General features: G+C 38.9%; 1 protein-coding gene across 2 annotated transcripts in view; it reads left to right on the top strand.

Annotated features, from left to right (window-relative positions):
* Positions 1-14,585, top strand: part of Dgk (diacyl glycerol kinase 1) — a 107,485-nt gene that overhangs the window by 44,783 nt on the left and 48,117 nt on the right. For both annotated transcript variants that reach the window (XM_076535215.1, XM_003705005.3), the window contains exons 2-3: positions 3,947-4,075; positions 7,194-7,282. In XM_076535215.1, coding sequence (XP_076391330.1) covers positions 4,012-4,075; positions 7,194-7,282 — 153 coding nt within the window. In that variant the 5' untranslated portion in view covers positions 3,947-4,011. The remainder of the gene's footprint in view (positions 1-3,946; positions 4,076-7,193; positions 7,283-14,585) is intronic.

The raw sequence follows: 14,585 nt of genomic DNA on the forward strand, positions 1-14,585 counted from the left end.
CATGTCCACATATCTACATCGAAAACTCTGAAATGTCCAAATCTCCACATTTTTAATTCTCAAGTCACCGCATCTCTATAACCCCAGTTCTCACATGTCCATATCCACAATTCTCACATGTCCACATCTCCATATCCCCAATTCTCACATGTCCATATGTCTGCATCCTAAACTCTCAAATATCCAAATCTCCACATTCCCAATTCTCAAATCACCACATGCCCATAACCCTAATTCTCACATGTCCACATCCCCATAACCCCAATTCTCACATGTCCACATCTCCACATCCCAAATTCTCATATGTCCACATCTCCACATCCCAAATTCTCACATGTCCACATCTCCACATCTTAAACTCTCAAATCTTCAAATCTCCATATCCCCAATTCTCAAATCACCACATCTCCATATCTCCAATTCTCACATGTCCACATCTCCACATCCCAAATTCTCACATGTCCACATCTCCACATCTTAAATTCTCAAATCTTCAAATCTCCATATCCCCAATTCTCAAATCACCACATCTCCATATCTCCAATTCTCACATGTCCACATCTCCACATCCCAAATTCTCATATGTCCACATCTCCACATCCCAAATTCTCACATGTCCACATCTCCACATCTTAAACTCTCAAATGTCCAAATCTCCACATCCCCAATTCTCAAATCACCACATCTCCATATCTCCAATTCTCACATGTCCACATCTCCATATCCCCAATTCTCACATATCCATATCTCCACATCCCAAATTCTCACACGTTCACATCTCCACATCTTAAACTCTCAAATGTCCAAATCTCCATATCCCCAATTCTCAAATCACCACATCCCCCTAACCCCAATTCTCACATGTCCACATCCCCCTAACCCCAATTCTCACACGTCCACATCTCTACATCCCAAATTCTCACATGTCCACATCTCCACATCCCAAACTCTCAAATCCCCAAATCTGCAAATCCCTCCATCTTCATAACCCCACTTCTCAAATGTCCAAATCTATACATCCCCAATTCTCAAATCCCCAATTTCCACAACACTGTTACCTAAGTTATCTCCCACAAAAAATGCTAGTTACATCCCTGCACCCAAAGTCCTCTTGATAAATCATTTACCGAGCGAATGACGATGTTTGCTGATTAATTGTTTGCGCTCGACAAGCAATCTCGTCGGATTACCCGTTTAATGACATGCATGGAATTATGCACTCTAGTATAACATTTTTTAAACATCACGAAAATTCGGCAAACTAATATCGATCGAGGAAATTTATGAACCCTGTAATGAACTTCCTAACGAAGATGAATGCAGCGGATAAAATTTTCTCCCGTTTTAAAAGTGAAATACTTTTGATTGCCCGGAGTAAATTACATCGGGTTTCTAATTAAAGTACTCGGGAAATTTTACAGTCATGTTCGATCGAAATTTACAGCGTCTAATTTTTTCGTAGTTAAGTATCTCCTCGTGTTTCAAAATTTATTAGGAGATTTTAATGGAAAGCTACGAAGTGTTCGTTAACTAGCTACATCGTATTTTGTGCGGATTTTATGAACTATGTTGGAACATACTATTTACTGCTTCAGGGGTTTAATCGCTTTAGCGAGTTCAAAATTGTACGTCTACAAGAACTTACTTGTACGCTGCAACAGTATTTCTACATTACGAAAATATGGACTCCCACGAAAATTTTAGTTGGAAAGATATGTTAAAATTTTCTTTCGCGGAATTATTTTAGGGAATGATCACGTGTGTATGGGTACTGTTGAAACAGATGTGGAGATGTGGACATGTGAGAATTGGGGATGTAGAGATGTGGACATGTGAGAATTGGGGATATGGAGATGTGGACATGTGAGAATTGGGGATATAGAAATGTGGACATGTGAGAATTGGGGTTATGGGAATGTGGTGATTTGAGAATTCAGGAAGTAGAGATTTGGACATTTGAGAGTTTGGGATGTGAAGATGTGGACATGTGAGAATTGGGGATATGGAGATGTGGACATGTGAGAATTTGGGATATGGAGATGTGGTGATTTGAGAATTAAGGATGTATAGATTTGGACATTTGAGAGTTTTGGATGTAAGGATGTGGACATGTGAGAGTTGGAGATGTGAAGATTTGTTCATATGAGAATTTGGAATATGGTAACACAGAAAATTTATAGATAAGTATGTAGATGTCTGCAAACTTCAGAATTTTGAAAACTTAAAAATGGAAACTTTGTACATTTGAAAATTGATTATTATCAATATTATACATAAAAAATCTGAGAACTGAGGCTTACAAAATTCAGTGCAAATAAAATATTAAATATCTAAAAAGAAAGTACGCAATCTTTAGAAACGTGAAAATAACCTTGACATCTCTCAAACCAAAAATCCTCTCCATTCCCAAAAGTTACGTCCCTGCGCCAGCTCTCGCTTTTTCCCCGCAATGAAATCCAATAATCCACGCGTTTCAGATCAAACGAAATCGTTCAGTGAATAAATCTTTCAAAAACATTCGTCGAAACAGACTTCGCGTCTGGTTTTTTTCATTCAGCCATTTCCACGACCTTTATTTTCGGCGCTTTGGATTCGGTAAATTCAAGACTCGTCAGCCCGCGAGAGATCTCCGTCAACGAGATATCCGTTTCGCCTTCGCATGAAAAATCTCGCGTTCGCGATATTTTCTATCAAATGGAGCGAATCTCTTTGGATGATCTCTGAAGACCGTGACGGAAACTAGGGATCCCTTTCCAGGAGAAGGACCTCACGAAGTTTCTCAAATCGAGCGAAAAAGAGAGAAAAGAGGTGGCTGCTGATGAAATATGCAGCACGATCGTTGGGTGTCAAAGAGGAAATGGCGAAACACTCGTGGAGATACGAGCTAGAGAGTTGTTCCACGAACTACAAGTTTTCTCGGTTTATAGAATACTTTACATTCAGAAGTCTGACTCTTTTAAAGATACGCTTGCTTTTTTCATAAGGCACACGTGTATCTTTTTGTTTCAAAGATACACAAATTTTATTTTATCAATGAATACTTTGGGCTCAACTTGAAAATTTCGTTTCGTGGAGAACATGAAAATTAATACAAGGGTGAAAAAATAAAAATTAAATGTATCTTTTGTACTGTAAAATTTTAAGTATGTATAATGAACTCAGATATATATGTTTAACTAGCATATTTACGATGTATATACATATGTAGCGTATGTAGCGTATGTAGTATATGTATAGTATAAATATGTAGCATATGTAGCAAAGAATACATATGTAGCATATGTGGCATTGTATACATATGTAACATATGTGGCATTGTATACAGATGTAGCATATGTAACATAGTATATATATGTAACATATGTAACATAGTATATATATGTAACATATGTGGCATTGTATACATATGTAGCATATGTGGCATTGCATACATATGTAGCATATGTAGCAAAGTATACATATGTAGCATATGTGACATTGTAGACATATGTAGCATATGTTGCATTGCATACATATGTAGCATATGTAGCAAAGTATACATATGTAGCATATGTGACATTGTAGACATATGTAGCATATGTGGCATTGTATACATATGTAGCATATGTGGCATTGTACACATATGTAACATATGTAGCAAAGTATACATATGTATCATATGTGGCATTGCATACATACGTAACACATGTAGCATAATCCACATATGTAACATACGTACTACGTCATACTAATACACACATTTATCAGTCCACATAAAAAATCCCAAGAATGAAGTGCTTCATGAAGTGACCCTACCTTTACAACCTCTCATATCCTCGCAACGAGACATTGTAAACTTTAACCAGAAAAGTTTGCTCTCATTTTTGTCCTCTAAATTTTGACGAGACCCGAAACATTTCCCTAGATAAGAAAAGCTTTTTCTGACACGAAATCCTTCTGTCCACAGGTGACGACTTTCAGCGTTCAACAACTGGGCGTTCGTCCTGCGGGAGATAGAAACCAGAAGTAAGGATGGCCTTTCACTGGGATAAGCTCTCACCGGCGGAATTTCAACAGCTCCAGGACTTGGCAGCTTGTAAGTAAAAAGTGAACCACCGGCCATTGTAACTTCCATAGTGTTGGCTTTCAATGAAAGTCGATCGGGAACAAGCGCCCGAAAGAGATAAACTATCGGACATCGATGATTCGATATAGCGTCTTTAACCTAGAAAATGTTAACCCTTTGTGGTGCCTTTTTTTCTGGTACGAAATATATTTTTTACTGTGGGAAATAAAAGTGATGGGGGTACCTGACTGCAATCCCTAAATTACCAAAGTTCGCAAAATGGTGTTTGCTTCTTGACAAAAATGAACTCGATGACGTAATTTGTACGAAATACGAAAGAAAATTAATAGCAGCAGAATCCTCCTAATTACTAGGTACCTCGTTTATCACCGTTACGGACAATAAGGTTTACCGGACTTAATTAATGATCCCGATACTCGAATCGATTCGAAGACACCGTTGCATAACACCGTCGGATAACGAGACAGTGTATTCGAAAGTCTTGTACTTTTTTCCACGATTTTAATACACCCCCGTGACTAATAGGATAGAGATCTCGGTGGAAAGCCATGAAACGGCGTGCTCATTGTTTATGGAGTTATGTAAATTCGAGTGACGTCGTTGTGTCGTTCCAGAGAGAGAGGGCAGATTTATTCTGGTCGCAAACGCGTGACTGTATCTCGTATAAACCACGAAATTTCGAAAATGTCCTTCCATTACGTAATTCCGTGCACGTATATATATTACCCGCATCGCCACTTCGTTAATACCGACGACAGAGACTTTCCTTCGATACCTAACCATAAATCTATCGATGCCTCCGAACCGCCTTTAAGTAGAATGCATTAAACTGTGTCTGACTATAGCTGTACTCGTTCTACTGCAAGGTCCAATAGATTCGACGAAATTAATTATACATTGATTACGTGATTACTTAGCTTTCTGATCCCTCATTGATCTCTCATTAAGAGGGGTTCCATGGAAAAATCCACCCTTGAATACCATAATCCAAAATTTGACTACCTTAATCATAATTCTGTTTTAAAACTTGCAACCACACAAAATCTGTATTCAACAATATACCCTTTGCAATTTCCTCGAAATCCAAGACAATTCCGAGTGTAAATTCGCAGCGATCAGAATCGTTCTATTTCTGTAAGGTTGAGAATGATAGAAAAAATTGAGAGTCGATAATCCGTGATCTCGAGAGCAGGAGAATCGTCACGTGCTACCACGAACTACCACGCGTAGAATTACCACGCGCAGAATTACCACGCGTAGAACTACTACGCGCAGGGATTACCACGCGTAGAATTACCACGCGCAGGGATTACCACGCGTAGAATTACCACGCGTAGAACTACTACGCGCAAGGATTACCACGCGTAGAATTACCACGCGCAGGGATTACCACGCGTAGAATTACCACGCGTAGAACTACTACGCGTAGAGATTACCACGCGTAGAATTACCACGCGCAGAATTACCACGCGTAGAATTACCACGCGCAGAGATTACCACGCGTAGAATTACCACGCGCAGAATTACCACGCGTAGAATTACCACGCGTAGAATTACCACGCGTAGAATTACCATACGCAGAGATTACCACGCGTAGAATTACCACGCGCAGAATTACCACGCGTAGAATTACCACGCGCAGAAATTACCACGCGTAGAATTACCACGCGCAGAATTACTACGCGTAGAATTACCACGCGTAGAATTACCATGCGTAGAATTACCACGCGTGGAATTACCACGCATAGAATTACCACGCGCAGAGATTACCACGCGTAGAATTACCACGCGCAGAATTACTACGCGTAGAATTACCACGCGTAGAATTACCATGCGTAGAATTACCACGCGTAGAATTACCACGCGTAGAATTACCACGCGTAGAATTACCACGCGTAGAATTACCACGAGTAGAATTACCACGCGTAGAATTACCATGCGTAGAATTACCACGCGTGGAACTACCATGCGTAGAATTACCACGCGCAGATATTACCACGCGTAGAATTACCACGCGTAGAATTACCTCGAGTAGAATTACCACGCGTCGAATTACCTTTCAAATTACCTCTACTCAACAATTTACCCTCTGCAATTTCCTCGAAACCCAAGACAATTCCGAGTGTAAATTCGCAGCGATCGTTCCATTTCTGAAAGGTCGAAAATGATAGAAAAAATTGAGAGTCGATAATCCGTGATCTCGAGAGCAGCAAAATCGTCACGTCTTCGTGGTCGGTGTTTCGTAAACCCTCCATTTCATCAACGATAATCCTCAGATAGGAGAATTCGTCTTTACCCGTAAAACACAGCATGTCGGTATCGCCAATAATTCGGGATATCACTAGAGGCGTTAATTAAAGCGATATCACGGTGGTATTACTCAATTCGTGTGGCAGTTTGAAACTGACGTACGAAAAAGAAAAAAAGAAGGTGCACGATTTATTGCCGGATCGTCTCTGAGGAAGGAAATTGCCAGAAGAAGAAGAGGAAGAGAAACGAGAGCGAACGAGATAGGAGACAATCGATCCGGGATTCAGTTGTTTGGAGAGGAAACAACGTCGATAAATTGACTAATAATAGGAGACCATTGGCCTAATCTACCAGCGTCGACGTCATAATGCACTTAACGGATATTTTCGGCCGGCGACTATTTTCAAGACTATTGACGAGAAAGATGATGGATCACTCCTACGAACTTGATTAACGTTTTCAATCTGGAAATCTCAGTCATTTTGATCGAGTCAAATTTTCTAAACAATATCCTCCTAAAATATCCTCATCAAAAAAAATTGCTGAATCCTCAAATTCCTAAAGTTACAAATTTAAATAGTAGCGACGGTAGTAGACCGTACCATAAAACGAGTAATAGGTTCTTTTCCGGCAGCGAAAGTTGTGGAAAAACGTTGGCGTTACTTTCCGTGCGGAATTCCAGCTCCCCAGCGTGCATTCCAATTACAACCCGAACTCGAACAATTCCGTGGCAACACCTTTTATTCGACGGAGAAGCGGAACGTTTACCGAAACAATCCCGAGGTTTTTCACGAAATTGCGTTCTCTGCGACGGTAAACGGGAAGCTGTCATTGCGTGCCTGTGCTCTCTAGTCACTTTCCAACTTCATTGTTTCAGATTCCACGCGAAAGCTACAGGATGTGCTCACCGAGTTCTGTGGTTCGAATACGACGCCCAGCGGAGCGCCGAAATATCATCCGGACGGGGTGAGTGCTTTGAAAATTTCTTTTTGGTAATTTGCTCTTCGTTGACTGTAAGGTATTGTCTACGTCTGTGTTGGTACAAGGTTCTAGTACGAGGTACTAATACGAGGTAGTAGTACAAGGTACTAGTCTTCCTAGGTAGTTGAATTTTTGCCTTCTTTATTTTGTACCAAGCAGCATTAACAGGTCTGTCGTTGAAAGAATATGACTTCGTTCTTTACCTTCCTTTTCTAACGACAGCATAGAAAGATTTTTCTGACTATTATGGGAAGTTTAGTTTTATTAAACTAGAGTTTGGGCACTTTAGTTTAATAAAACTCGCAAGTTGTTCAATATCACTCCAGTTATCAACCCTTGATGAATCGTTAGGTTATACCCATCACTAGACGAACACCCTGTATTCTTTTAGAAGTGTACTGATTTTTTTTTAGTTGTTCCTAATGAAACATTTTAGGACTAGGTAGTCGAATTTTTGCCTTCTTTGTTTTGTACCAAGCAACATTAACAGATCTAGCGTTGAAAGTTTGGGCACTTTAGTTTAATAAAACTGGCAAGTTGTTCAGTGTCAATTTGCTCAGCGCCCTTGATGAACCGTTCGCTTATACCCATCACTAGACGAACACCCTGTATTTTTTTAGAAGTGAACTAATTTTTTTTAGGTGTTCCTAATGAAGCATTTTAGGACTAGTTCTTAGACCCTTTTTCCTCATGCTCAAGAGGTGCCATGTTCATGTATACGTTTGTACATAGCATGCTTAAGATCATCTTTGAAGACGTTGTTCATCAAACTTGTAGTTGGACATTGTTCGTAGCCTCTGAATAAGATATAAGAACATGTGATTGATTTTTGAATAGCTTCGTCGATATGTTTTTATATGTTAACATGCTTAAGACCATCTTTGAAGACGTTGTTCATCAAACTTGTAGTTGGACATTGCTCCTCGCCTCTGAATAAGATATAAGAGCATGTGATTCATTTTTGAACAGCTTTATCGATATGTTTGTATATGTTAGCATGCTTAAGATCATCTTTGAAGACGTTGTTCATAACTTGTAGTTGGATATTGTTCGTAGCCTCTGAATAAGATATAAGAACATGTGATTCATTTTTGATCAGCTTCAATCCATAAGTTTGTATATGTCAGCATGCTTAGGACCATTTTTGAAAACGTTCATCAAACTTGTAGTTTGATATTGTTCCTCTAAATAAGACATAAAAATGATTGATTTTGTGCATTACAACCGACAAAGAAACGCAAAAATTTAACTACTGCTACTAGCATTGTACCGCCACAGTACAAGTACAGTCCCTCAGCCAACTCGCTTTAACCGGGTCAAAGTACGTGTCCTCTGTTACCCCCGGCAAGATATGGAGCAAACTTCCAGTGCAATAACCTCCGGAAGTTATTAAGACTACCCCATTGTCTTCCCAGTTCCGTCAACGTTAAATCTTTATATCCGAAAACTTTCAACGAATGACACTGCGTAAACTTAGTGTAAGATTGTATTACTTATATTGTTCCTTGACGAAAATATTATCGACGCGAGAAATTACTGCGAGGAATTGCTAGTGTTTTATATCGCGGTGGAATTTTTCCGAAGATAAACGTTATAAAATTGATAACGCAGGTGCAGACGAGAAAGTGAAACGAGTTTTCACGCACGGTGAAAAAAGCTGCGTCCCATAAAACTCATAACTATTTCTGCGGCTATTACAGTGCGAATGCGTCTGGGTGTACGCGAACAGGTGCGAGTTATTGCGAGTTTATACCGTGCAATTTGTGTGTGTGTGATGGCGCACGTCGTTCCCAGTTTCATCCTCGAATCGGCGCGACAGCACGTGAACGAATGTCGTTCGTTCAGGAGAGTCCGAAATTCGTTTAACTTCTGATTCGGGCCAAGTTATTTATCGTTGGTGAACAGACGTCGAACGGAATATTGAATCTGATCGTGTTCGGGGATATTTTAAAAACTTCCTTCCGGACTCTTAAAACTTGATTAAAAACTTTTTTGGATTTTTGCTACTTTATCGCTGCGTATTCGGACATGTTTCATAGCGATAACAGATAGTGCTGTTTCTTATCATTGAGCTCTATTTTATCGGGGTATTAAAATTTTAATCAATCGATGTTTGTCGATTCACTATTTACTTTGGACTTATCCATCTGTTAGCCAGATGGATATATTTCTTTCAAAGTACATTAAATTAAACGGAATTTTATATTTAACTACTAGGACAAATTATTTAATGTCTGCACCTATTGTTTCCTTATTATTGTTTGTCCTCATTATGCGTCAATTATTGCTGCATTTTCACAAATAAAAAAAATTGAAATATCAGCTATACTTTGAATAAATCTTATACTAATTATCTACACATTATCTTAGTACAAAATAGCAGTGCTGCAATTATGAATTTTATTCTGAACTGTAACGTGCATCACGAGTGCGTCGCGAGTGCGTCACGAGTGTCTCACGGTATTATAAATGAACGTGCGTCTCGAGTGCGTCACGACATTATGAATGAACGTGCGTTACGAGAACTACCACGCGTAGAATTACCATGCACAGAGATTACCACGCGCAGAGATTACCACGCGTAGAATTACCACGCGTAAAACTACCACGCGTAGAATTACCATGCGTAAAACTACCACGCGTAGAACTACCACGCGCAGGGATTACCACGCGTAGAACTACCACGCGTAGGGATTACCACGCGTAGAACTACCACGCGCAGGGATTACCACGCGTAGAATTGCCATGCACAGGGATTACCACGCGTAGAACTACCACGCGTAGAATTACCATGCACAGAGATTACCACGCGTAGAACTACCCCGCGCAGAGATTACCACGCGTAGAATTACCACGCATCGAATTACCATGAGTTAAACAACAGAAAAATATTAGTGTATGTACCCACTGAAAATTAAAGATCGAACCCCTAAGTAACCTTAATTTTCGAACAAAGAAAAGTCTACAATTAAAAGGTCTTAGAAGCGTGAAAGGTATTTGATCCGTCAGTTTGATCGCTCGAAATTGAATTATTCGATCGTTTGGTCACATCACGAACAGATGGAGGAAGAGGAATCCGAAGTACCGATCAGAAAGCAAGAACGGTCGGTGATTCGAGCAAGAATGTTCATTGGAGAACTCGTAATTAGGTTGACGGAACAAGGAGTTAAGTCGTGATCGCGTGGTCCGTTTGTGTTAGCTCGTTTGGTCGCATATTTCCGCCATTAGCCAGCCAGATATGCAGAAAACGCCCCGACGGAATATCGACCAACGCCACCACTACCATTCTGCACATCGATAATGATTCCCCAGGGAATTACGAGTGGGTCTATCGAAACTCTGCTGGCTGGCAAAGCAGCTTACAGCTCGCGTCGTTCACGCCGTTGAACACGATAAATCAGCTTTGCCATCGCGACCAACTTCTTCTGACGTACCGAAACTACCCGTCTCGTTTGCGCGAAAAAAAGTTAAGACTTTCGTGACAAAAAAAATCCTGCACCACTCAATTTCGTAATTAAAAGCCGATGTTTCTGCGTCCTCTACGAAAAAGACTCAGGAAATCTCAAAAGGGAAGCTAAGAAGATTTGGAACACAGCTTGCGGCAATTTTAACGTAAATCCGTCGCATTTCTTGTGTTGCATTTTAGAAGAAAGATTATAGAGAGGTTGCATCAAGGTTTGCAAATAAATCCTCAATGATTTACTTTGCAGATGATAAATGTATAAAAGTAAGTAGCTTAACACATAAACAATTTACGAGTTAATTATTTTGCTCAAATTACTACTAAAAAATGACCAAAGAACGCTATGTTCCTATTTGTCGAACGAACAGAAACAAGTTAAGGCTTTCAGACTGAATAGAAACAAAAAAGCATTGTCCGTAAAAAAACGCGCAAAGTCGGAACAGACTGCGAATAGGAAGTCCAGTAGCAGCAAAACTGATCGATGGAAGATAATCGACGAGCCGAAATCTCGTTTTCGCTGAACGAGAGAGTTGGCGAACAAAAGTTACCGCACTCGACGGCTTTTTGCTCGTCGTGCAACGTCAGGACGCAAAGGTTGGCATCGGGGATCCAATTTTCGCGAACAAAGGGGCCGCGAATCTGGCATGTACAAGGTGTGAAGCTCTTCGTGGGACCGTTGGCTCTAATAGCCCACGAAACTTCCAAGTTTCTATGGTCCACAACGATTTCAGTTCCTCTGCAGGTCCTGCAAATTCTATTATGTAATTGCTTCTAACGTTATTTTAATTTTAAATCGAAATTTTGGGACATTTTATTACTCATTTATAGAAATGTAATTGAAGGTACTTTTACTGTTGCTATCTTCAAAACATTTTAGTTGAAAAGTTTGGATTCTTTCAAGATTTCTCTGTTGCTCTTTTTCATTATGTTTAGACATATATGTACATCATATTTTATGCATAATATACATGTGTGCATCATATATTATACAGCATATGTACATCATATATCATACGTCATATACATATGTGCAGCATATATTATACATCATATGTACGTCATATACCATACATCATATGCACATCATATATCATACGTCATATACATATGTGCATCATATGTACGTCATATATCATACGTCATATACATATGTGCATCATATATTACACATCATATGTACATCATATATCATACATCATATACATATGTGCATCATATATTACACATCATATGTACATCATATATTATACATCATGTACATATGTGCATCATATATCATACATCATATGTACATCACATATCATACATCATACACATATGTGCATCATATATTATACATCATATGTACGTCATATACCATACATCATATGCACATCATATATCATACGTCATATACATATGTGCATCATATGTACGTCATATATCATACGTCATATACATATGTGCATCATATATCGTACATCATATGTATGTCATATATTATACATCATATACATATGTGCATCATATATCGTACATCATATGTACGTCATATATTATACATCATATACATATGTGCATCATATATCGTACATCATATGTACGTCATATATTATACATCATATACATATGTGCATCACATATCATTCATCATATGTACATCATATATTATACATCATATACATCTGTGCATCATATATCATACGTCATATGTACGTCATATATTATACATCATATACATATGTGCATCATATATCATATGTCATATATCATACATCATATGTAGAATGCTACAGATTTAGTTAAAAAATATTTATTCCAAATTGTAGCAATCGAATCATGTACTATGTTAATCAGTGAATGAACTGCACTAAGAAAATTTAATTCTTTCCGAAAAATATGATGTAGGAGGAAAAATGTGTTAATATCGAAATAGCTTGAAAGTAATTTGTGATGAAAATTTTGCGCGGGAAAATTGGCACCTTGTAGAGCGTTTGCGTGGATCGAAGAGCAATTGGGAACGAATCGAGCCGATAATTGCGCGAGAATCGAGTTGTTCCATGTTGGTCTGGAAATATTCGGCCGCAATGATTCGGCGGAACGCCGGAAAGATTCTGACTAATCGTTCGTGAAACGGTGTTACAATTTTGGCCACGAGCCAGTTCAACGGTGTGAAAAATCGCGCGTAAACGAGCCTAGAGTTCCTCGAGACAACTGTTTTGCTTATTTCGCTGGAAGTTAGTCCCTGAAGATAAGTAATTGACCGTACGATGGAGAGGAAACGTTCGTTTCCGGTTAAACGAGAAAGCAATTGCGGGTCAATTGGCCAAATGTTTACGGTGACTTTCGACGTTCGGTTTGAATTGGCGAGAAGGGGTTAAGGTGACAGGAAACGACGTTGTTTGACGATGTCCCGTTTGATTGATTATATCAGTTTGCCCGAGAGTTCGCGTACTTTATCTTCGGTTAGAACGTTGTTAGAGTTTCCGCGTGAGAACTTGAATTCGTTGTTTATTAAATTATTAGTAGTTTAACTCGAGAAGAAGGCTTGATTGGATCACACTATACACCTGCCTAACTTTGTACGACGTAAATGTAATTTAATAGCTACGAGATTCTACTCGATACGATTCCACGCGTTAATTCGAATCAATTGAATACGCGTTTGAATTCGAACCGATTCTAAACAATTCAATTCACCGTGCTCTAATTTCAAACGATCCAATTAAACACAGTTAAGTTTCTTGCGATTCGCAGTCTGAGGTGCAATTCGCCAAATTTCTTTGAACATTTTTGTACTCTTCTTATAGTCATCAAAGATCCGGAAGATCAGCAACGCACGGATCTTCGAGTTTTATTTCACACTGAACGGAATTTTTCAATCGCGGTTTCCGATCGTCACGCGAAACGCAGAGTGCCGTATTATTTCCCCGGGGTAAAGTTTCCCGGCACGCTTCCATTGTCCCAAGAAAACGCAATAGTAACTGGAAGTTCTCATGAATTGGTGTAATTCCTGGGAACCGCATTTTAAAGCGGAGCTATTCATAAAAAATCTTGCCGATTTCACCGTGATCTTAATCCAGCTCTCTAATTATAACCGAATGAATATCTAATTACCTTACACTGGTTAATTTTCCATGGATGGTTCACAAAGTTGCCGATGTCAGAGGATTAGACGCGTGGCGTTAAATTCCTGCCGGTAAGACGGTTTATTTCTTGCGAAGAATAAATATCCGCTCTTGACCCTTACTCTGACCTTCTTCTGCTCCATTTCTCTGTGTCCCTCTTTCGCGCCGATTAAACGCTATTTCACCCTGCCGTTGTTCTTTATATATAACTATCGATCTATCAGGCGTACATTATGTCCCTTCATGCTGGAAGATTCGCCTCGTTAACGGACATGCGTTGATACTGCGAATCTCCTTGCGAAATTATACAGTCTCGCTAGAAATTATACCTTGTACTTTCAAGTTTTTCTTGTTATAAATCTGCTGTCGAATATTTTGGTCTATTAAATTATTTAATATTTTGTTTTATTAAATCAAGATTTAATTAGTTGGTTGAGGGATGGTTGAATGATGGCTGATCACTTTTTTGAGGAATTACATGTTGCTGTTGCTAGAAATTAAATTATACCCATCCCTATTTTGGTATCTCCAAGTTTTTCTTGTTAATCACATCGTCCATAAATCTGCTATCGAATATTTTGTTATATAAAATCATCTAATATTTTGTTCTATTAAATCATAAAAGTGGTTGATTGAGTGATGGTTAAATGAATGTTGGCTGATTACTGTTTCTTACAAAATTAATATAATATGTTGTTCTTACTGGAAATTAAATTAT

The sequence above is a fragment of the Megachile rotundata genome, chromosome 9, assembly GCF_050947335.1.
Source record: "Megachile rotundata isolate GNS110a chromosome 9, iyMegRotu1, whole genome shotgun sequence".
NCBI lineage: Eukaryota > Metazoa > Arthropoda > Insecta > Hymenoptera > Megachilidae > Megachile > Megachile rotundata.